The 25,527-nt window shown below is 37.2% G+C and overlaps 1 protein-coding gene across 1 annotated transcript in view; it reads left to right on the top strand.

The window, feature by feature from the left end:
* Positions 1-25,527, top strand: part of POC1B (POC1 centriolar protein B) — a gene marked incomplete at both ends in the record, with an annotated part of 54,071 nt that overhangs the window by 15,633 nt on the left and 12,911 nt on the right. The window contains 2 exon segments of the mRNA XM_082004776.1: positions 2,986-3,138; positions 8,919-9,005. Of these exon segments, the coding sequence (XP_081860902.1) occupies positions 2,986-3,138; positions 8,919-9,005 (240 nt within the window).

The raw sequence follows: 25,527 nt of genomic DNA, 5'->3' as shown, positions 1-25,527 counted from the left end.
GGCGAACAGTGTGAGCAGCAGAGAGAACCGGCCTCGGGAGCAGGGCGACAGGCGAGACCCTCCGGGGTGGCAGCCATTGAGGGAGAAAGAGAGCCGTTCCCAGCAGACTCCCCAGTTTATGGTGAGCGTGACGTTTATGGTATGGAATACTTCTGTTGGCCAGCCTGGGTCAGCTGCCTTGTCCTCCATTCTTCCTAGCTTTAGCACCTGGCTATCTCAGGACTGCTAGAGGCCTTGATTGCTATGGAAAACCACATACCACGCCTGGCCATGAACTAAAACAAAGTGTCTTATAAATTTTGTTTTCACAGTAACAGGTGCTGCAGTCGTCTTAGAAATGCAGTTTTCCTGAAGAGAAAACTGATTTTATGATTCTGTCACAGCAAAACCAGAACATGAAATTTTTCCCTTTTTTCTTGTGAATGTTCTGGTGGGAGAAGGCTACATATTTTGCTGTAACTTTCGCTTTTGTATTGTAAGTTTTAACATGTGCAGTGCTAACCATTGTGTGGTAACTGCCTATGTATATATCTTTATCTGTAGTAAACATAAGAACATTCTTCAATGTCCATTTTCTGCTGGTGTATACACACGTGTACTGAACAAACATCCTTTTTTGCTGACGTGTCCACAGCCCTCTTCCAGGTCTGCCAGGAGAATAGTTGTAGGATCTCTTCTCAACTCACTGTGATAGAATTAAGTTGGTTTACTGTAAATGTAGGGTGGATTCATTTGAAAAGTTCTGCTGGCAGACTGGCAATGTCAAGCTGATGAGCTGAGGCTGGCCATAAAACTATAATTTTCTATCCCTCATGCAGTATCCAAAAGATACTGTCTGTCCACAGTATGAGTTAGACGCAGCTGATTCATTGTAAGTTTACCACTGATTACTTGCTCTACACACATATTATTTCAAGACTATTACATTTTCAAACAACAGATAAAATCTGGTTTTCTTCCATCAAAGAAGGAAAACCAGTGTCTTTGCTTCTAGTTTCAAGTTTCTTTCTGGTTGGTGAAGAGCCAGCTGAAATCTTTGTTCAAAAGCACATTAAGTATTTGAAACAAGCCCTGGATAATCCTTTTGTTTCTTCCTGTTTGCTTCTTTCCTCAATCAAAAAAATCACAAATATGTAGACTTCTGAAGTTCATGTTCTTCACACTTCTTGGCTATATGTGCACATGACAAATTATTTCATTTACTTGCTTCCATGGAAGACGTAATACCTTTTATTCTTATTTGTAAGTGAAAGAGCAAAGTTATACCTGTTCCTTTGGAAGGAATTAAGGAACAGCCTGTGCTGTTAATTCAGTTTTTACCATATAGAAGACACAGAGCATTGTGTGTAGTGGCTGCCTTGGTGTAAAGGGAAATACTTCCTTATGGAATTAACTATTATTCTAAGGTTGTGGGTAGTTGCTTTTACACTACTTGTGTTGCAGTTGAGATACTCAAGCTACGTACGGATGTTTCCGTGCTGGTTTTGCTCTTACTAGTTTTGTTACTGTAATGATGAAGCTGCATTCAGTGGCATTCCACTTTAGAGCAAAATGGAATATATTTAGAGCTCGAGCAGCTCAAATGCTCACCACTGATGAAAGGTTCTACTTGTTTACAATGCCTTTGTTTACACTTAGTGCTGAGCCAGTTCACATTACTAAACCAGCAGAAAATTAGCCTGAGAAAATGGGCAAAAGCCACATAAAAAATGTGAATAACTTTATGCTGGATTGGATGATGGAGGTAGTGGAACTACAGAGCTGACAAGAGGAGGGAGAGAAAGCAGAACCTCCCTTTTTAGAGCACAGTGAGCTGCTGTGGATCAACTAATCTAACATCTAACTGTCCTGCGAGTGCCAGGTTCTGAGGCAGCTTTTTATAGTTTGTACTGAGATCCATACATCCCATTTTCACTGTTACTAATGTCTGAGTTAATCTGGGTCCATCTTTATTGGTGCACTGTGTCTCCCAGTGTATATTTAGGGTCTTCCGCTCAACAGTCATGAAAGATGTTGAACGTAAAATGAACTTATAACAATGCAGCTACTTGCAAATAGATTAAAAATATGATTTAGTCTGCTTGGAATTTCTGTGAACAAATCTGTGATTTGTTCAGTATTTCTGAAAAATACTTGGTTGTCAATATTTTTGGCTGGACAGGCAAGTAATTTTAAGTCAGATCATGGTCCCATCTTTGTTTCCTCTAATTTAGGGAGCAGCTATAAAAATCAGCATTGGACTTTTGGAAACTGCCATCTTCTAAGTGTTATGAACTGCATTTTTATTTTCTTTTTTGCCTTAGCACTTAAAGTAACAAAGATGACAGGGATCATGTAAACTTGTGGTAAACTTAATTAAATTACTCACATATACAATTGTTTTGTGACATGAGAGCAACATTGTGGATTATGATTTGGTTTCCTGGTCTGTCCTTGAGGCTGGATAGACCTTCTGCTGTCTTACCTCTGCATTCTACTACCTTACTTCTGCATTTGGCCATGGTGTGACTGTTGTATACTGTTTCTGCCTTGAATGTAATTGGACAAGGTTCAGAAAACAGATGCCTGTTGCTAAAACACTGGAACGAGGTGCTTTAGAGTTCTGTGGAACTTTGTCATTTCTCTTATCTCCTCAAACTTTCTTGTTTGACCTGCAAGCTTTTTTAGGGGACAGAAATTTGATAGTATATGACCCCTTGATTTGGTGGAAGAACTACAGTCCAGTCCAGTGGGACAGAAGTTTGCTTTGGTTTATGATTATTGAGACACCTTTTAGATACCCTTTTTTTTTTTTTTTAAAAAAAAAAAAAAGATTGAACCACATCTATTAGACTTGAAGTACAAGATACTCTGGGGAAGTGCCTGTGTTATAGTAGAGATCAGACTATGATGCCAGCAGGCTCATTCAGATGTCATGATCTATTAGTAATAACAGACTTCACTGAATAGGCTTTGAGTAGTTACTGATATGATGATTTCTTACAGGTATTGCTATGGAAAACCAACTTTGATTCGTTTGATTATAAAGAAGTTCTTAAACACCATATTAGAAGAACCCATATTGATGATCCTCCTCATCTTCTTGATATTTACCCGAGGTCACCTCATCTCCATGATGAAAAACTTCAGTCAGTTGAGGTGAGTGCAGTAAGTACCCTAATAAAGGAAACCAGAAGCTTTTGTGAACACTGTCTAGCATCTCTAGTTCAATGTGTTCTGTGTATACCAGAAAACTTTTTGTTGTTATGTATAATACTTTGGAAGCAACCATAACTTACAAATCCACATTAAGGTTACTAGGCTAACTGATGCTGTCAGATTTATCCTGGTGAATTCCTTTCATGCTTCTTGTGTATCTGTACTCTACACCTGACTTAAACAAAACATAGGGGATATTCTGGTTCTGAAGTAACATGGCAACTGTTGCAGAAGATATCTGAATATTCAGTGAGTGTTAAGGTACCTCTCAAAATAATTCATTACAAGCAGGACAAGGTGGCATTATTACTGAAAGTCAAATACTTGATTGTCACAAGTTGTCGCTCTTTCCAAGACCTTTAGGTGAGAAGATCTTGATATCTAAAAGTTTAGAAAGCCTCTCTAGGCTAATTTATGTCAGTATATAATCTGATTTCCTGGTGATTTCATTCTTCAGCTACTTTACTGTCAAACCTTCTAACATGCAACCCATGGAAATATTGGGGATTAGGGAACTGAAGTGAAATGTCAAATATTCTGTGTCAGTATTTGGAAAATCCTGTGTTTGTCAGGTTGTCAGAAAGCTATGCTAAATAGGTGAATAGTACTATGCCTTAAACAAGATCATTGTTTGTGCTAAAACTCCAGGGATGTATCTGTGACTGTCCTTGGTAGATCTGGCTAGTTTCTGCATGGTGATTACCTATACTTTTATCTCTTCTTTAAAGACACTCTGGAGAATATCAGTGTCCAAAAGCTGTATCTGATGTAAATCCAAGAATGTTTTGGTTGCTGTCATGTACTGATAGAGTACTATAGAAATTCACTATTACCTGTTTTTGTTCATATGAAATGCAGATACTGCTGCCATGGCATTTGTTTCCTGCTTAGACTTTTAAAACATTGAGATTTGAGGATATTGAGCTTTTTTGTGTGTGTATGCAATATGAATATATGCAATATGAATAGTATAAAGATTGAAAATATTTTGATGGAGGTGGGAAACCCTGGTAGGATCCATCACTAAGTATTACCATGTGTCTGGTTCTGTTGTCAAGTTGGATGTGAAGCTTTGTGATGCTTAGTATTTTGGTCAGAACAAGAGCAGGACAACTGCATGTATGACAAGATTCATAAACAAACTTCTGTGCCAGACTCGTATTCATTGTAAGGTCTATGAATGAACTTACATTTACTGGTAACATCCTTCAGTATAGGTAGTCGGTGCTGGAACAAAGTCAGTCACAGCATTTGCCAGCAGACTGAAACCACTCTTACTTCATCAACAGTTTGCTCCAAGACCCGTTCAAATTGCACTCAGTTATAACACGTGCTAAACAAACACAGTAGCTTATAGCTGCAAGGCTCAGTTGATTTCTTTTCAGGTCAACTTTTTCAGACCTCTGCTGCTCAGATACAGGATATGAAGGATATATCCTTGCCTGGCAAGGATATTAATAGTGTCTAAAGCAATTTTCCAGATTTTTTTTTTTTTTCCCCCCATCTCTGGTCCCAGGTAGTTGGGGAGCTCTGGAAAAGTATTAATGAGTCCAGGCTAAAGTTAAACTAAGGCTAGGAAGCACCTCATTACCAATACTGAAAAGGCACATAAAGGAAACTTGATAGTTGAATGTCAAAAAATTATTTATCAGTTAGCTTTAACAGATTTTGCTTAACCTAATGTCTGCACTTCTTCATGGCGGTAACATTTGTAGCAGCTTATAGGCTTCCAAGTTAGCTGCACCATAGTAGTGAAAGGGCTCTATGGCTTTGTCATTTGTTGTAGCAAAGTTTTGGACTCTTGTCATATATTTTTCTGGCCTGATTTCAGGATTTTAAGAATAAGGTTGCTGTTTTTAGTTTTATATTAACATCACATCATCTATAGAATATCTTGCTCTCAAATAAACATGAAGTATATTATATTCTTTGAGACAGAACAGTATCTGATAGTTACAACAAAACTGATATTACTGTAACGTACTATATTTTTGTATTTGTAAATTAAATAATATAATAATAATAATAATGATTAGGATCTCTTTTGCAGCTTATTTTCAGAATTAATGTAATAATATAATAGTTTAGACAGTGTTAACGTGAAGTTACAAAGTTTTGCTGCTTCCTATGTCTTTTCCTTTTTTCACTGTCCCCCCTGTCTGCCTCAACAAAAATTATGGGTTTTTTGTTGTGGCAAGGAAGAATGGACCTCACCATCTGGACCGAGACATAATTTATCCAGACAAAACTAGTATTAGGTTACTACCAGCAGTAACATGCTTTAGTGGCACTAACTATGCTTGAAATTTTTCTTCATTTCATCTTCTTAAATATTTCTTCCTCTAACTGAAAAAAGCAGCATTTCTAGCCCTGCTGTGCTATGCTGTACTCTGGAGAAGAAAAAAAAAAATTTGTCCATCTTCAGTTAAAAAAAAATCCTTTTTTTTTTTTTAACATCCCAACCTCTCTTTAAGCAACAGGCAATAGAGAGAATTTTATAGAATCACAGAATCATTAAGGTTGGAAAAGACCTCTAAGATCAAGTCCAACCGTCCACTCACCATCACCAAGCCCACTAAGCCATGTCCCTAAGTGCCATGTTTACATGTTTTTTGAACACCTCCAGTGACAGTGACTCCACCACCTTCCTGGGCAGCCTGCTCCAATGCTTGACCACTCCCTCCGTAAAGAAATTTTCCCTAATATCAAATCTAAACCTCCCCTGGCACAACTTGAGGCCATTTCCTCTCGTCTTATCGCTTGTTACTTGGGAGAAGAGACCAACACCCACCTCATCACAACCCCCTTTCAGGTGGTTGTAGAGAGTGATAAGGTCTCCCCTCAGCCTCCTCTTCTCCAGACTGAACAACCCCAGTTCCCTCAGCCGCTCCTCGTAAGACTTGTGCTCCAGACCCCTCACCAGCTTCATTGCCCTTCTCTGGACACGCTCCAGCACCTCAACGTCCTTCTTGTAGTGAGGGGCCCAAAACTGAACACAGTATTCAAGGTGCGGCCTCACCAGTGCCGAGTATGGGGGCACAATCACTTCCCCGCTCCTGCTGGCCACACTGTTTCAGCACTAGGCAGTTCCACTGCAACACCACCCTCGTCTTTCTATGGTTCGTCATGTTTCTAATATACCAAGGAGAGGAGGAACTCAATCACAGGCATGTCCGAGGGAGCTTTTGGAGGTCATCTAGTCTTGTTACCGATGGTACATCAAGTCAGCCATGGCTGTGTCTGGTTGTGAGGGGACCTTGGAGAGGGATGGCGATTCCCCAGTCTCTATTCCACTACAGCACAGCAATTGTAATGACACAGTTTTTCCTAATATTTCATCTGTACCTCAGATAAAATGCAGAACTTCTTGCTTTCTGTTTATTTTCTTTTTCATGAGGAACAGAGGAAGATGATTGATCTTAACTATAGTAACAGTATTTTAAGAGACTTCATAACATATGCAAGAGTTACAGGCAGGCAGAGGTGGCAGTTCAAATATGAGATATTTAAAAGTATAGATGACCTTTTAAGGTTTGCTACAAGCCACTACAATGTCATCTAGACACTTGAGATGTGTTGTAATACATTGCCCTGAGTTATGCTGAGCTGGTTAAATTTAGTCACCTCTATAGCAGGAATGAAGATAGATTTCCTTAGGATAAAATTCAAAGTGGTACAACGCAAAAAGTTCAACAGATGTACAGGTAGAACTCAAGAGGAAAATAATTCTGTCCATGCTTTTTAAATTCCTAATATTTTATGCCTCTTCAGATTTCTTACTGCTTTTGGATAGCTGTTGCTTCTCCGTCCCTGCTTGCCTCAACGCGGCAAGGTCCCTGCTATTCCAGAACTTGATTCTGGGAAAATAGTACACACAAAATGGGGCTGGCTTTGCTCAGAATTTATTCCACTGGGTTCAGAGAGACAATTGTAGTGTTTTCATCATCACCAGTTGGAAATGCCGTTTTGAACAAAACAGCTTGTACAAGGGCATTAAGAATTGCAGGTATCACCTTGCTGTCAGGATAGTGACTTAAACGTGGAGCTGGAGTGTACTTTTTCACCTTTTCTCAGAACTTCTCCTTATTCATGTTTCAAAGAGTGAATTATACATAGACACAGTAATATTTAAGATTGTTTTTTCTTCTTCCCTGCCTACTTTTTGAAGCATAATTAACTTTTACAAAAAATTCCTTACTTGTATCGCCTACTCTTCAGACCAGCAGTACCTGAATTTTAACACAGTGTTGAATTTAATGTTCTTGACTTATAAATCTTTACAATTATTGTCCAACTGTAGTGATCAATGTGATTCTTGACTATTCAAGTAAGTAGAGGTTTAAAGCTTATAATGATTACAATTATTCAGAGAATTTGGAAATGTAAGTAGATTACCTGTTCTTTGAAGGTGCCTACCTTTTCCCATTGACCATAGAGGTAATCTTGGGTGACCAGCTCAAATACAGGTGTCTAGCAGTATGTCTAAACATAGCTGAGATAAATCCCAGTCATTGCCTTTCTTCGAAATAAAGAACTTTTGGAGATATTTGGAAACTGTATCTTTAATCAGTAATGCAGTTTTAGTGCGATATACTAAAAGAAATACATTCCACTTGGTGACGGTTGTATTTCAGAATTTCCTGTGTTTGTACATAATTAATCTTTCATATACTAGAGACCTCTTTAAAGTGGATGGAAGATAGAAATAACAGTTTCCTTTAAAACCATAGCATTGAGATTTGAACATATTAGATGTGTAGAGTTTATATCTTGAGCCTGAAAAGCTACTGTTGATTTAGTTTAAAATTTTCAGTGTAATTTCCGTTGTAAATATTTTCTTAGAGGAAGGAAATCCAAATACACGCTAGGTGGCAGTAGAAATAAGAATATATGGCTCGCTTGAGGGCTCTAGCCTAGCACAAACAATGGTGTTTAATCAAACTGAGATTTGTATCTTAGTATGTTTGGAGAGACTATTTCACAGCTAGCTACATCACTTTCCTAGAAGATACTTTGTGTGAGTCATTTAAAACTTCCTCTTTTAATTTTATTAAGTTTTAGTGTTTTGATATAACACCAATGTCTTATGAAATTCGTTATAAAGTGAAGGGTGCGTTGGGGTTTTTTTTTTTTAGATTGGATATACTTTATTAAAATCAACAGAGGAATATCTGTAGGGGTATAATCATTTCCTTAAAGCATATGGCTGAGAATCACATACTTACTTGGGCCTGCTCCTTTTGTTCCTCCCCTAGTTCTCTGTCCTAAGGCTGTTTGAATACTTCCTACTGTTCAGTATTTCAGTAGCATCATTGGTCACTGTTAATTGCAGATTTTGACTTAGCTGTCTTAGTAAATCCATTTCAAACTAGTATTGAAATACTTCATTTTTATTGATTTGTCATACAGTTGAACTTCTTAATACTTGCACCTCTTTTGGTAGGAATCCTCTGAGTTAGTTTTGGGTGATGAATGTTTATGAAATATAAATTATATTTCTCTAATAAATGCATATCTGGATTGTCTTTCTGTATTATATGATTGCATTTTACATGCTTGGAGGGTAACATCCTACCTTTATTTTTACAAATTTTAAAGCCTGTTTCCAGTCCCTAGTGAATAGTTGTGCCTTAATGCAGCAAGTGGTCCTTTTTATTTCAGTCTTACTTCCTTTTCTGTACTGGTGCTGAAATAATAATATTATAATTAATTTTCAATAGGTCAACCCTACCTTTGATGTGACTAATACACAAACACTTGACCCACCTGTCATAGAAATTAGTTCCTCTTCATCTTTCAGTACTCCGGTAAGTTGCCTTCTGAGAGGAGGAGGAAAAAAAAAAAAGAAAAAAAAAAAGAAAGGGTATGGGTTAAACTAACATGCTATTGGAAATGTGCTCTTTCTGTGTACATGAATGAAATATATGTTTTAACAATTGCTGACTGCTCAGAGCTCGATATCCTAATTTCTCAGTTTAAGCTTTCTTTCACAGTTCCCAAGGCTAACCAGAAGATGGTGTAATAGCAAAGCTTTCACATTATACTAGTAATTTTACCCATATACTAAGCAGAAATTCTAATTATAAGCCAAAGCTATTTATATCTAAATATTACTGTTAGTTATTCTCCAACACTTTTTGTAACTCTGTCTTTATCTGCAAATAATGGGAAACCTAAAGAATAGTTGCCTCATTGATAAAATTCCAAAAGTGACGTTTTAATTCTCCTCATAATATATCTAGTAGTTCTCCAGGAGAGGAAAAAAAAAAGTAAGTAACACATTTTAAGACAGAATCATAGATCCTTCTAGTGTTATTTTTTCATATGACATTGGTATGGCATGTGGGAGGGAAAGGAAGGCAATGTTTTAACGGTAGTTTCGTAGGAGGAGAAATATGCTCTCCTGGTATGAAATCTAAAAGACGTACTGTTCTAGAATTAGAGTAAAATGAGAATTTTCTCTTTTAGCTCTGAATCTGTTCCTGGGAATGCATAAATGGTATCTTGAGCAATTTTAGTTACCATAACAAGAGTTTGTGTGGCTGAAGGGTTAATATATATGAATAGGTAGCAGGTGTGGTTTCTGCTGTTCTATTTTGTCATGAATGCTTTATGAAAAGGTATGTTGTGGATGTACTTTATAATGTTCTTTAAGATCATTTATTGAAGATCATGACAGAGATTGTTGTCTAAGAGAAACCTTTTCTTCAAAACAAACCATCATATAATAACTTTTATTGAGAGATGGTAATTTCATGTATTTTAAGGTTTAGCAGTTGTCATGTTGTGTTTTCACAATGGATCTATGGCTCTTTAAGATAACTTCTGTCAAAAGTAGTTTGCAGACTTACAGAAATCTCTTTAGTAGGCTTGATAAACAGTGGATTGTGGTGGATATAATTTATTGGCTACCTATTACTTTAAAATACTCTGTATTCATTACCTCCTGATCTTAATACTGGTCACAGAATTCAAATGTATGGTTAGACTGTAATTCTTTGTTACATACCTATAAACCTGCCAATCATTTAATCTTCTTCATTAGTTCTTTTGCTATGAGAGCAGTTTATAAAACTTTTTGCACAGAACTCATAGTGGAAATAAGTTTTCCCACTAAAGACAGCATCCTTTTGATTTGCTAGTTGGCTGCCTTTACAAAAGTTGGTCTTCATTACAAAAATTTTGCTTCAGAATACATGCCTTTTGACTGTGTCAGTAATGACTATATTCCCCACTCTCACCCCCCATTATCTGGATCTCCTAGTCACCATTGATCTGGATCTCCTAGTCACCAACTTTCTGCATTTCAACATTCACCATCTGCATCTCTTTTCCGTCTAGCAACATTTCTGTATCCTTGTTACTCGGACTAAAGCCTTGGGGATAACCGCTCGGTCCAAAACACCACTATTGACGCACATCTAGAAACCATGTTTTCTCTGCCACTAGCATCCTTCCTCCCGCATAGTAAGTAACACTTTCTCCAACTTTGCCAACCTATCTGGTCGTCCCTGCTTTCTCATGTCAACTCATCTTCCAGTGTCACCTTCCTGTCTAGTTTCTGTCTGCTGCGTTACCAGCTTCTGTTGTTTGTGGAATTACCACCTGTTTCTTAATCAGGCCATCCATCCAATCTCTTTGTGTCTTGCTTCCAAAGGTTCTGGATCCCTTTTTCATCTTGGACCTTTTCATCTGAAGCTGGCTCAATTTCCCTAATGTATAGAGGCCTTCTCTACAGAGGCTTCATGTGTTCTTCATAAAAGTCAAATGGAGAAGGACAAATGCTGGATTTTTTCCCATCCCACCTTCACAGCGAGATTTCCTCTTGATACTGTTTGTCCTCACTTGAATGATACTGTGTTAGTTCATTATTTGTGGTTTGTTGTGGTTTTGTGTTTTGTTTTTTTTTTAAATCCTCCTCTAACTTGAGGTTACCAACATTGTCTAATTCACCCTCCTCTCCCATCTGTCTCCCTGATTCCAACTCCTCTGCAATGCTCTTTTTCTAGTGGTTATCAAAGACAATATCACTGCATACTTTTTTCTTTTTTTTTCCTGCAAACTTGTCAAGACCCATCTTAAAGCTGCTTATGGCTTTTTGGTCCTACTTCTACTCAAAGAATGTTGTTCAAATACCTAAAAATCTTTGATCAGGTTGCCAGGTTAATTTACAAATGTCCTGACTATACCTACTTACTGTTTTTGAAGTGTTTTTTTCTAGCTTAAGCAGTTCTTCTGCCCTTCTGATACTTATAGAGAGAAAAATGCACTCTGCACTTGACATATCTTTAAGAGTTCTTGTTCAATGTCTTTATCTATCACGCATGTAACACAGCAGGGCCCTAAGGGTTATTTGCAAAACACCTTGGCAAGTTCCTGGACCACTGGAAATAGCTAGTCAACATATTTACTTGAGTTTTTCTACCAAATAAGAGAGATACAGCCTTTCTCGGATCACTGTCTCAAGTATTTAAAGACCAGATTCTGTGGGACAAGTAACAACATTGAAGCTTTTGTAGGATCTGTGATGAGTTCCCTAAAGCTCCCTGAAATATCTTCAGGGAAATTGGAAGTCTGTACGAAACCTCATAATGTTTTGTTGAATGGCTATCAAAATTCCTCATGGTAAGTGGGCAAACTCCCATAGATCTTAAGCTACTCCAGGAAATAGGAGAAAGTGTTCTCCCTATTGAGAATCTCTTCTTCAGCTGTTGGAACCGTGTCCTGTCCTATTGGTTATAGCAAATATGCTATCACTACCCCTAAGATGAACTTGTGGCAGAGCAAAAAGGTATTCCTTTTCTTCCCTTCTGTAAAGATTTGTTAATAAAAATGATAGAGCAGTATAGGTTGAGAGGGACGTCTGGAGTAATTTCATCTAACCTCTCCTTTAAAGCAAGGCCAACTTGGATCAGGTTCCTAAAGGCCTTGTCCAGTTCATTTGTTAATATGCCTAAGGATGGAGATTCCATCACCTCTCTGGGTCGCTTGCTCTAGTGTTTGACTGGTGAAAATACTTTTTTTTCATAATATATAGCTAGAATTTCCTATGTTCCAACATGTCTGTCGCCTCTAATTCTATCACAGTGGTCCTCTAATAAGTGTCTGGCTCTGCCTTCTCTCTGTCTACCCATTAGCTGTTTGAGATGGCGGTAAGATGTCCCTGTAGCCTTCCTTCTTAAGGCTGAACAACCTGTTTCTCTGTCTTTTCTTGTATATCATGTGTTCCAGCCCCCTCACCATCTTGCTTGCCCTCCGCTGGACTTGCTCCAGGATGTCAATGTCTGTCTTTTATTGAGAAGGCCAAAACAGGATGCACAAGTCCAGATAATTAAGGTGCAGCTAAGTATCACTGTCGTCTATTTTTGACAACAGTCTGCCTGGGAAGATTTGAAAAACAAAATTTTTAAAAATTTAACACTCTTGATTCTTTATTGTGAATCTAAAATGTATATTTAGATATTTTCTTAGCAATTCATTTATATTTTGAGCTTTATCTGTATGAGGAAATACTGGTATTATCTCTTCCTCCCACTCCTCCTCTTCTTTTCAAGGAATTTTAATTTGCTGCTTCATCAAAGCCAACAATCCATAACAACTTCCACACTTAAAATGCCTACTTATGTGGGTTTTTTAAATTTACTTGTATTTTCTTGCTTCAAGGATTAAGCCAAAATATGCAGGTATGAATGTTCTCATAGGGATTTTGCTAGAAAACACTTAAATTGTTAAACTCTGAACTCCAAACACCTTATCTTTTCAGCTTGTGTTCTAACTTAAAGCTGTAAGGCCAGTTCTTTTTTGAACATGGTGAAAAACCTGTTTTCATCTAAGATTCACACTGATGCAACTTCCTTTGTAAACTTAGTGAAGGGAATGCGTTCATTATGTCCATGGAAAAACTTCCATGTAATCTTCAGTATGGGACACTTTCTTTTAGACTACAATGACAAAAACATTAAGAATTCCTGTGTATTATTATTGTAAGGAAAATAGCTTTGAATTTGATTCATTTATTCAGTTCAGTACGTTACTAAAACTGGTATAAAAACAAGCTATCTGTGCTTAACTGACTGGTATTTGTGTAATACCCTCACTTTTCCAATGGTAAGAGACTTCATGTTGCAGTTATTAAAAATGAAGTGTGTTCTAGACTTTACACTCTGAAAATGTTCATTGAATTGGGGTTAAGGTTTAGGGGCTGGGGAGATGATATTTCTTTCTATCTCACTGAAGACTCAGAAAGCATTACTGCTGCTCTGCCACTCCTTCTTATCCATGTGTCAAGCAGCTTAATATTGCCTTTGTTTTCTGAACTATTGAAAAGGAAAAATTGGAAGTCTTGTCTCCCTTTGGGACTATTTTCTTCTGTTTCATCCTCTGATTTTACTTGTAGTTTTGAGGGAGGTTGGGTTTTTTCAAGTCTGTAAGGCAATACATTGGTAACCTCTGGTCCCTGATAAGCTGTTGGGAACAAGGGAAAGTTGATGATGTCTCGGTAGTTTTTACTGACAGCAGCAGGAAATCACTGTAGAGGCTCTCTAATGTTCCATCCCCTGACCTTGCTCATGTAAACAGGATTTGGAGGAAGCAAAGCAATGTACTGTAATCTGGAAGTCAGAATGTCTGCACTGGCTGGGAGATGTTTGCTGTTATTTCTCTTCCAGTGCTAGTTAACACTGGAAACAAGACATGTTTATTGTTCATTTACAGTACAATTTTTACAAAGTTAAGACTGGATTGATTATTGGAAAGGGAAAGGTAAGAATTGTTCCTGTTCGGAGCAAAAGGAAAGTACTATGTTTTAAAATAGAAAGTGACCAAATAAATTCCCTCTCTACCTGTCCCCCCACCCCCAAACTTGTAAAACATGTGAAAAAAAATAAAAGCATGTGCAACTTTTACTCCTCAAATTAAGACATTGTTAGTTTATCTGTACTGCATTCGTAGTAGATGTCTTGATGCAAAAAGTAGAAGTGTCTGTACTCTCAATTTACCCTATACACATTGCTTCCCCAGTGTGTATTTCAGGGTTTGGGTATTTTTGACACATTTTTTTCTGAATTTATTTTGAGTACAATAAAAAAAAACCCAACAACATACCAACAACCATCAACCTAAAAAACACTCTGTATATTTTGCAAAGACAGAAACTATGAATGCAAAATTTGCATCTATTCTTCCACCTCTATGTACATGAAGGCTTACACAACTATTCATCGTCACGGGAACTTATTTTGAAAAGATCTTGGAGTAACATTCTTCCTTGCATGACTTAACACAACTCCAGAACCCTGTAGAAGAGGATGACAAAAGAAATTTTATCTTAAAAGCTAAAAACAATGCATATTTTCCTTACCATGCAACTTCAGATTTATTCTGACTTACCTCCTTTCCTGTCTCCAGCCTTACATGGAAATAAACACCAACTCTCTTCAGTGAGGTTAAGGGGAGGGGAAAAGGAAAAAAGGAAAGACTAGGAATTTTATACATAGATAATCATCTCTGTGGTCCAAGTCCAATTCAGAAGGGAACAGTCAGTAGAGCAAAACTCATATGGCACTTCACTGTGTACAGTGGTTGCCCTTACTGCTTGTTATAGTTTGTCCGAAAGCACAACAGTTTTCTGTAGTTCATGGATATCAAGCTTTCTTGGGACCTTGAACATTTAGCCTTTCACTTAAATTCTGATCATTGCATGATAGTCATACATTTTTTTTTTCCCCTACCAAAGGAAAGTTCTGGCACTATCCATGGAGACTGGAATCAATATCCTTTAAGAAAAAGAGAAAAATGTCCTGCTTGTGTTCCTTGTCCAAAACCCAGTTGCCAAGTAGACTGAGCTTGGCATAGGGGAATGATCCCATCAGTACGAGGGCTTTCATAACAATTGACAGTTCCCAGCCTTTCCCATCACTTTACCTTCCTTGCTCCCTGACAGTGAAATACGAAAGGCCACTTTCTGAATAACTATGGATTTTTTCATGTATTGCCATTCTTCTCATTACCAGTAAATGCATGTTTGGACAAACTGCCAACTCCATGATCTGAACTCCAAATCACAAGCATGGAATGAAATTAGGCAATCATGTGAAGAGATGTTGTTTCTCCAAAGTTTTGAGGTAAAACTATCTGCAACTTTTCCATAGATGAGCATATCAACAGGCTCTGAATCTCTGATGCTAGGTCTTATAATAACATAGAATAAATGCTGTAAATAGAGGAACTCAGAAATGTTCAGTGTGGCAGAATACAAATAACAATTTGTAGAATCCACTCTTGTGTCTTTGCAAATTAATCCTTCTCTGTCCAATCTTGCTCTTAGACAAGCAATTTTTAGTGTCATCTTGGCTTACAGCACACTCCAGACAGCCCTTTCTACTCTTTGCATGCTATGCAGGTACAGCGTGTGGGGCTGGGGGAAGAGGATAGGCTGCCTTCTCTGTACAGCTAAACATGTTCAGCTGCTCTCAGGGAAGGAATATCTCCTATCCCTCCCAAAGACTACACCTCATTCATCTGGAACAGCCATGAGGCAGTAGCGACAGCCTTTTCTGTTGCCCAGCTAGGGACCTTCCAAAGAAGGTATGGTGTATACGAACAAAATGGCTCATCTTCTGTCGCAAGTGCCAAAAGGTTGAAGGGTTTGGCATGTTGAACAGTCAATTTCTAAACTTGCATTTTGAGCCTCTGTAGAGGCACAGACATGTTTAAAAAGATTTGTGTACTTAATCTTAAAAGCAATATGCTTTGATACCACTAGCATCAAATAATGCTTAGAGATCAGATACATGAAGGTGAACTCAACATTTGTAATAAAAGAAGATTATGATCCAAATGGCCCTTGTGTTTTGCAGTGATGCTATTCTAACACAGCATGTAACTGCTGGTTTACAAGGAGAGAACAGGAAATGTGTTGTGCCGCTACATAATTAGGTAATAATACATGTCTTGATGTTCCTTAATAGACTTCATTATATTGTTTGAGTGAGCTGGAGCTTGAGAGAAAGTCAAGTTTTCATTGGAGACAGAATTCTGTATTTGGGCAGTAGGGTGCAAGAATATAATATTTCCTACACTATTTTTAGCCTGCTTTCCTGAGAAAACGTACCTTATGAGATTGTACTGTTTATTTGTCTCTGTCCTATCTCCCTAATAATTTTTGAATCAAATAGTTGGTGGGTTTTGTTGTTTTTTTTTTTTTAACCAAGTTTGGAAATAAGCGGCTAGCAGAATAAGGAAACATATTAGTGCTGCCACTAAAGAAAAAGCCAGTGGGGTGTGATGCTGAATTCACTGATACTGGACTATGCACAGACTAGCTACTGGTCACCTGCCCTGTAAAAGTGTCACAGCACATATGGAGGGAGCTTGAGTTACTGTAGGACAGGGAAGCTCAGGAGAGGACCTAACAGGAAAAAATCTACACACACACAGACACTCCCCCCTCCACACACACACACACATCCCCCTCCCAATATAAAAGATTAAGTTTCAATATTTAGTTTCCTCACAAGGCAGTTTGCTTAATTGTGACACTATTAACAGATGTAATTGCTGGACTATTGGTACTGTTTTGTAAGGTAACTGGCTTGCTGTAGATGACTTTTAGAGCTGGCAATATTTTACTTTTGTATAGAGTCTTACTCATGTCAACAGTGCAACGTTTCATGAATGCTTTTCAAGTTAATCCACGTCTGTATATTGTTCCTTTAGCAAATCAGCACATTTCTGGGAACTAGAGAGATGGAAGTTCCAGGTATTATTTCTGTTTCAGCTTCCTGAGGTACTGTATGCATACACTCTGACCTTGTCTGCCCAAGCAGTGTTTTCCCCTGCTTCGGCTGGGAATCTAAGCTGTATTCACAGTTCTCACAGCTGATTCTGCGGCATGCAGAAAATGCCCGACAGCTATCAGCCCACACATCCAATAACAACTGGTTCCTTCCTCTTCCTGGGGAAGAGTAACATCCTCTGAGAAGCAGCGTCCCCTGAGGAATGCAGGAACAGCAGCAAGCCTTTCACACAGGAAATTACTACTGTAGCACTTGTAGAAAAGTGTTTCTGTCACTTGGATTGTCAGTCTGTAATGAGCTTCCTGCTGACCTAGATGATGATTTACTACTGATCTAAATGCCATTTGTGAGTCATTTAGCTTAATGGAAGCTAATGAAGTTAGTGTTCAGTAGCTCTGTTACTCTGTAAACACCTGTTTTAATTTTTTTAATGCAGTAGCACAAGTTAAGTTTTGAACTTCTTAGTATTCAAAGGACTTTAATAATTCTGGGATTGCACATTTTGTAGAACTGAGAAACAAGGGAATGTTTAGATTAGTTCATAGTGCGTGACTCAGAGAAGGTTGCAGGGTTTTATTTTTGTTTATCTTAAGTTGGATAATAAAGCTGAGCTACAGATCAGGCATGTCAGAAAACAAGATACTAAAGCTAAAATACTGCCCTTGAATTACCTTTTCTTCTTAAACACTACTGGAGTCTAAGTTTAGCGCAGCATGCTTGTAACTGTGTGGTAGAACCTTGACTATAAAATGGAGAGAGATATGTATATAACCAATATGTTATTCAAAATGGTTAATGCAAGTTTGTTACAAAAGCAAACACTTCAATACTGCTTAAATCTTTTCTTATTTTTCCTAAATGACAGTGCTTGAACAAGTGCTAGCAAATTCTATTTATCACTTAGATTACAGTGATATCTAAACCCAGAGGGTACTTTCTGCCTAAAAGCTTGTTTGAGTGTTTTCCAAATGTATCAATTGTTCTAATACAACACATTTCTCCTTGCAAACCTTGCTGCATTACTGTCTAGTTCACTGTAAGAGATGTAGTTACTTGCTTTATGTGAGATAATGGAAACACCGAGTCAGATCCAAAAATCACATAGGTTGCTTAAATCGAGTCTTAGAGACTGAGACTTTTCAAATAAAGTTCAGCACCAAGGGCAAAAACATTCCTTCATGACATAGATGTTTGATACAGAAAAACTCCGAAAGCATCTTGGCTTGTATCTTCCACCAAAATAGTTTTGGGGTCAGAAATCGGGTAGGACAATGCTGAAGGATGGTTTCACAGTCATTGTAACTTAACGACCAGTTTTGCCTGGTTAATTCCATCCAAGTCAATTCCCTGATCTGCTCAGATATCCAAATACTAATACCAGCACAAAGGAAATAATGAGAAAAAATTATATGGAGATTAAGTAGGAGATTAGTGCTGGCTGTAACCTAACTGAGGTTGACTGATGTCCATGGAGCCATGTATCCAATGTGATTGTGCTAGAACATATACAGGTGTGTTACATGCATGACACATCTGAACATCATCTTTCTTAAGATGTGGTGGAAAAAGAGGAGCAAAGGAGATCATAGTAACAGCTTCCTTTTGGTCAGGCAGTAGGTGTGTTGGATTCAGCTTGCTTTTTTGTGTCTGCATGGCTGTAACCTAAACAGCAGGTAACTGAGAAGCTGAATGGAGGCAGCTCCATCCTTCTACTTGAATTTGAAGCACTGTAAAGTAAAAGCTGAAAGTATATAGTATCAGAGGAAAGCAAGTGAGAAGCAGTCCATGGTTAGTGATTAGGGTGCTCTTCTGGAAGAGAAACGCTGGATTCCTTTGCCCTTATGCATTTTGCAATAAATAGTATTGGGAGGTGACGAGGGAGAAAAAAGTAGGAGCTGTGTGACTGACACCTTAAGTGGAGATACATGGCATCACTGTTCTGAAAGGTTGTACCTTTTTTTTTTTTTTTAAATCCCCTCACAGTATGGTACTCTGGTTGTACCAGCTTGAGTTGGTGCAAGGGAGGGATAGATAGATGCTGTCCTCTGGTGTGTTCTAACTGTGTTGAGATCGTACCTCCTGAATGCCAAGATGTCGGTTCCACACTGCATGTCAGATAGCTGAAGCATAGGCATTGCAATGTAATTCTGAGTTGACTATTGCAGTCTTTTTGTTGTAGAGGAAAACTGCTTTTTTAACATTGTAATTAATTCTCTTAAATGTCTTTACCCTTAACCTTAAATAAACCAGTATCAAATGTTCGTCACTGAAAAGATTACTCTTCCAAGCCATGATTCATTCTTTATAAGTGTTTCCACATTTCTTACACATCTCTTAGGACAGGAATTCTGTGCCCATACTTCCAATTTTTGCCAGTGTAGTGTAACAGTACAATATTACATGTTGCTCAGTACTTTCAGCTAGTTATAACTACATATAAGAAGTTACTGTAATTCTTCACTTAATAACCTCATCACACTGAAGTTTTATCATTTCACTCAGTTATATATTATGTCATCATAATTCTTTTCAACACTTCTGCTTTCTGTAGTGTATTACTCTAGAGTGTCTTCATCTTTGAGATCTTACATGTGTACATAAGATTGCATTTGGACAGCTGAATGAAGTCAGATTGCCAAGGAACCCTGACTACTTCAGCAGTTTCCAGTATGCCTTTTTGTGTCATCTGTAAACTTGATCTTCCAGATCACTGATACATTTTGTCTGGGACTGAAACAAGAACGGATTTCAGTGGAATCACTAAAACCAGCATAATTCTGTAGTAACGTTCTGATTTAACTGTTTTTGAAGGAGCACTAGCTAGATAATTGACTTCATGCTGCATTACAACCTCAAATGTGTTAATTAAAATTGTAATGTGCATATTATGGATTTTAAAAAATAAAAGTACTTTTATCAGGAACAGTCTGACTAAGTATTTCTCTAGAGAGGTCTTCAGTCTGACAGACCATTTCTTTTCTCTCTCAAACCATATTGATTTGCTTGATGTTATGCCTTAAATCTTTACTATATGTCCTAAATCAACTTTTCAGTGTTTCTCCCTGACACAATTCTCAAGCTGACTGTGACCTGTGACCACACAGTTATCCTGTTTATCCTTTCTAACTACTGATGGAATGTCAGCTTCCCCACTTCCTTGGTATTTCTCCATTATTCCAGGATATATTAAAAATCAACATCATTACCTTACTTGTGAAGTTATTTCAAAACCATTAAGTTCAAACTATGTAACCCTGGATTTAAAAATATTTACATGCAGTAAAAATTGTTTAACAGTCTTTTTGCTATGGTTGGAATAGAAAGTATTTTGCCAGAAATACAATTACAGCATTTATTATCTTCTGAAATGGAAGATAAAAATACTTCATTAACCACTTAAAAAACATTTCTGCATCACTTTAACATCTCTAGCTAATAAGTATGCCATTGCTGGGACTTCTTTTGTTCCTGATATTTGTAAAGTACAAATAATCCTTGAGTGACAGAAATTATGTAGCCTAGCTTCCTACAAATCTGTGTTTTGTAGTTGACTGCAAGGTTTTATTTGAAGCTTTCCTTGCTTTGAGATAATTATAAGTTCTGTTTCTCTCGTATGCATTCTCTGGTCTTAAATAATGTGTAAACTTTTGCCAGAGCCTTTCTCCCAGTGGGAGTACTTACTGATTTCTCTCCTTTAGCTGGCGATCTATTCTCAAGAAACTTAGATGAAATCATCTTCCTCTAGGAAATCTCTTCCTCCATCAGACCCTCTAAAATCTGCAAGAAGTTCAAAACTTAAAAGTAAGGTGTGGGGACAAACAGATGAAAATGATAGTCTCAGCATTGTTTCCTTAGGAAAGTGGGCTAAAATGTCCTTTTTATTGCTCCTAATTCTAATGGCTATAGAGTTTTTGCTGAGGCCTTCAATTATCCTGATCAGCTGTGTTTCATCACTTCTAATTTGTGGTCATTTGTATTGTTCTGCCTTTTACAGTTGTAAAAAGCAACAGTTTATTTAACCTGTGAAGGCTTCAAATCCTTAGCAGGAATTTGGCATTCAGGACTGGAATGCCAGCTGTTGATTTGGGATTATAGTGCCAACTGCTTTTAGTTTTATTGTCATTTTAATGTCAAGTATGGAGTGCGGCACACAGTAGGGACACGCCTTCTTCCATATCCCACTGAGTGTGGCATGTCCACACCTTCACTAGACCACTACCTGTCATAACTGATACTGTACAATTCATTACACATTTTTTTAGCTCTTCTATGCAGTTGCAAGCACACAGTCAGCATTAATCAAATTAAATTAATGAAGGGGACATAACTCTATGATACTCTGTTTTACGTGCCTTTTAACATAGCTGTGTCTATATTTCTTATCTATACGCCAGTGGATAGTATTTAATGCAGTTTTTCATTAACGCTAATTTAGTGAAGTATTGAAATGTATCTTTCTGAAGTATCTTTATGTATCTTTCTTTCAATTTAGTTGTATCCCTAATTCAACTCTAACCCATACAAGCAAACTACTTAGAGAAATGTGCTTTACTTTCAAAGAAAGTGCCACATAGCCGTGAGCACAAGAGGTGCAAGCACATTTCCGAATCTGAGCTGCTGTTCTTAGCAGGAGTATCTTTTATGTAGGTGATACATGCTTAACTTGATTGATCTCTAGAAAAGATTTATGTTAATGTTGTCTATTATTATTAGGAAATATTTTCCTTAAGATGCAGGGACATAAGTGACAGGGAGTGCCAGTGACACTGTATTTTCATTGGAGTACGGGAGATGATACGTTCTCTTTTACCTGACATGGACACACAGTTCCATAAATTCTTGCTACCACCAGGCTGATGCTGGTGATAATAAAATACCAAAGTAATCTTCCTTCCAGAAGTTTTAAAACATCATAATATTAGTACAAATAAGGGAGTTTTTTCTAAAAACTGAAAAGTTGTAGAGAGACTGCAACCTAGTCATCATTACAAAGCAAGAGGACTTTAATTTGAATCCATGGTGATGCTTAACAAAGCTTCTGTTCTGTTGCTCAGTAAAGCATCAGCCCTCAATGTCAAAGAAGTGACAAGCAGGAACAGAATAAAAGTTTCCAGTTTCTCTTTGTCCTGGTCCAGCCAGAGGACCAGATTTCCAGAAGAGTCTTGTGGTATTTTATTGAGATATAGTGACACAAGCAGGTTCTACCCTTGTGCTTTAGCTCCAAGTTGTACATGTACTGTGACTTTCAGTCCTGCTTGTGGAACATACTGATGCTGCTGGTTTGGCTGCCAATGTGATGAGTCACGTTGAAGAGATGTTCCTTTACACCAAAAAGAAACCATTGACTATGTAGATTGGGTTTTTTTGGTCAGGACTTTGACACAGCATTCAGACAAGAGTATACTGAATTGTGTAGACCTATATAAAGACAATTGATATTGAATACTGTTTTAGACTGTGATGGTTCTGATCTGGAGGTCATTAATACAAATATAATTTCAAGACACTTTTTGTACACTAGAGCAAGAGGAAGGTGAGCAAGTTAAACAGTGACTTAGTATATACAATTGTGTTGTCATATTTTTCCCCATTTTGAACACATAGAGAATACTAGTGTTAATCAATGTTTTAAGTTTGTCTGTTCAAAACAAACAGAAAACCTGAAACACACCACAAGTGCTAGTAATGTAACAGCAAACATAAATATGGAATGTGTGCAGAAGAATTGCATGAGTGTTTAACAAATTAATTTAAACCTGGGTGGATGTATGAATAAAATAATACACTGTGACCAGCGGAATTTAATATTTATCTTCAAATGGTAATTTATTTTCCTAATACATATATGCACACAGTTTTAAAGCTTTGCATGTTATAGGGGACAGAGCTGTAGTTTATTTCTATTCTAAGGTAATAAGAGTTTGTAAGGTCGTTTATATAGATGTGTGTGTATGCATACATATATATGGAATATATCCATATATATATATACACTCCTAGAAAAATATTATATATATGTATTTTATGTATATAGATATAGTCTTTTTTATATATATCCTTATATTCTACAGAGATAATTCTTTATGTACATATTTTTTTTACTGCTCTACGTGATGTTATGCTATTTTTTTCAAAACTCATAAATTACAGTATTATTTTCTACTTATATACATTAAATGGAGAGATGTGCCAATCCACAGTGAGCCTGTTCTTCAGAACATCTTCTGTGCAAAAGATGCTACACCTTGATGAATGAAGGAGTAAGAATTGGTCTTTTTTCTTGTGAGTTGTATATCTGCTTGTAGAACCTCAGCTTTTGTGGTCACAAAAGCATCACTACAGAGAACAGAAACTGTAAGTGGGGTTTTCTCTTGTACCAAGAAAGAAGAATAAGGTGTGACAGTGATTGGATTTGAAACACAAAGTTGTGAATTGTCGTGGACACTAGACCAGGTTGCTTCCCTTCTGCTGTGTTTGCCAACTGCTTCTCTGCAGCTTGGTGGCAAAGGAATCCTGTAAGAATCATGAGGCAGAGCTTCCTCAAGTTATTGGTCTCATACCATTTTGCTGCTGAGAGAGGCAGGATTTTGTATTAGATTTCCTTCCCTTCTTTTGGGTTGGCAGGGAGGAAAAGCTGACTGCAAAGTAGCCAGCTATGTCATGTCACTAATAATATGAATCAGGATCTTAATCCATAAGACATTCTCACACAAAGAACTAAGAAGAAAAGGAGGCTTTCTCCCAGCATCATTTACAGAAGTGGAGAACAAATCCCTAAATTTTAGCTGACTATTTTTGTTATTTATGTATCCATATTTATTTTAAGAAAAGTCAATAGGATTGTGGATGTGACCATTGTGATATTAAGAGCATCAGTTCAGGCTGAAGTTAGAAGGTTTTATGTTCTTACTTGGCTAGAACATAATCTGTATAAACTAAGTTTTGTCCATATTTATGCTTTTTAAAATTAAAGTAAGTAAATAAATAGCCATAAAAGAAATCTACTATGGGAGATGTTGTCAGTTCCAAAAGAAGAGATTGCTCAATGAGAATGATATAGATGCAAACTCCATCTCATACCTGAGGACCAGATTCAGTGATCAAGACCTCTTCTAGTAGTATGCTGCTGTGAAATTTAAGAATAACAAATTTTCTTGGAATTGTAACTCACTGAGCTGGCCACCATTCCCACTCCCACTCCTGACCCAGCCACCCAAATTCAGAGTGGTGTTGCCATTTATCCCATGTTGACAGTTAGTCACCTCCAGTGGTTTGTAATTTTTCTCACTTGAGGTAAGCAGAAATTGGCTAAAATACACATACCAAGTGTCAAAGAGGAAGAGGATAAATCTTTAGAGCCTGGGAGCTAATCAATTTCTTGAGCAATGAAATCGGCGTTCTCGGCTTATCACAGAGATATTTTTTTATTTTTTATTTTTAAATCGTATTCTGATTTTAATGAACTGGCAGAACTGCAGAACATATTCTTAAATTAGTAAGGTGTTTGTTTTGGTTTCCTCAGAGTTCCAACTGTCACAGCCCAACAGTTGGAGAAAATTATGAAGCATTTAAAAATAAAGCTATTATTGGGAACTTTAATGCTTTAACTGTAACTTTTATCGTCGTTGAATTCCTTTTTTAATACAGCCGAGCAGAACCTATCTACCTACCAATCTTATGTGCCAACACATGTAGCATTTTAACTGGTGCTGAACAATGTGTGTATTTTGACAGAAGTTTGCAATAGAACACTAATTAAAATAAATGATCTTTCAAGAGTATAACAGGCATGTCAGACCACTCCAAAGTTAACATTTTGTGGATATTTGTATGCAATTATCAAATTTCTGTTTCTGCAGTTCCCTAATTTGATTCCTATCATGGTAAATCATAAAACTCAACTGACTTAAGTACAAAGTTATGCTAGTGCTGCTAAAGCAAATTTTTGAAAATCCCACCTCTGAACTAAGCTCAGGCACTGAGGATTGTTTTCATGTGGACAAACTGGACAGCTTGTCCAAACCTTCAGTGTGTTACTAATACTGAGCACTGAAGTAGCTCAGCGTAGACTTTTGCTTCTTTCTCCAGGTATTAAATGAAACCTAACAAAAGCACATAAATTTGACTTTTCAAGGAAGATTTTTGAAGCTTCGTTTTATCCTTATGGGAGTTTTCTATGACACTATTATTAAAGTATTTGATGTCCTTGTCAAACCTTTCTTCATTGTCCATTGTAGGTATAACATGTTATTAACAAAAACCTTGGTCAAAATACTGAGGAACAGTGTTCCTCTCTTACATAGTAAAATATTTTTTTCCTGCCTAAAGTCAGGGGATTTAAGTTCCAAGCTGTGAAATATTGGGCATCTTTTTTTTTTTTTCTTAATAGCAGCATCTGGCTCTTTGGCAAAGTCTTCAAGCAATTGTGGAAATTGTATTTAACTTTGGATTCTACTATGCTGGATTGCTAATGTAGTTTCTAATACTTTTTACTCCATGATATTTTCTTGTAAATAATTTGGAGGAGATTGTT

The sequence above is a fragment of the Phaethon aethereus genome (assembly GCF_964289735.1).
Source record: "Phaethon aethereus genome assembly, chromosome: 1".
Taxonomy (NCBI): Eukaryota; Metazoa; Chordata; class Aves; order Phaethontiformes; family Phaethontidae; genus Phaethon; species Phaethon aethereus.
Note: the sequence above shows the minus strand (reverse complement) of the source record. Positions and strands in the feature narration are given on the sequence as shown.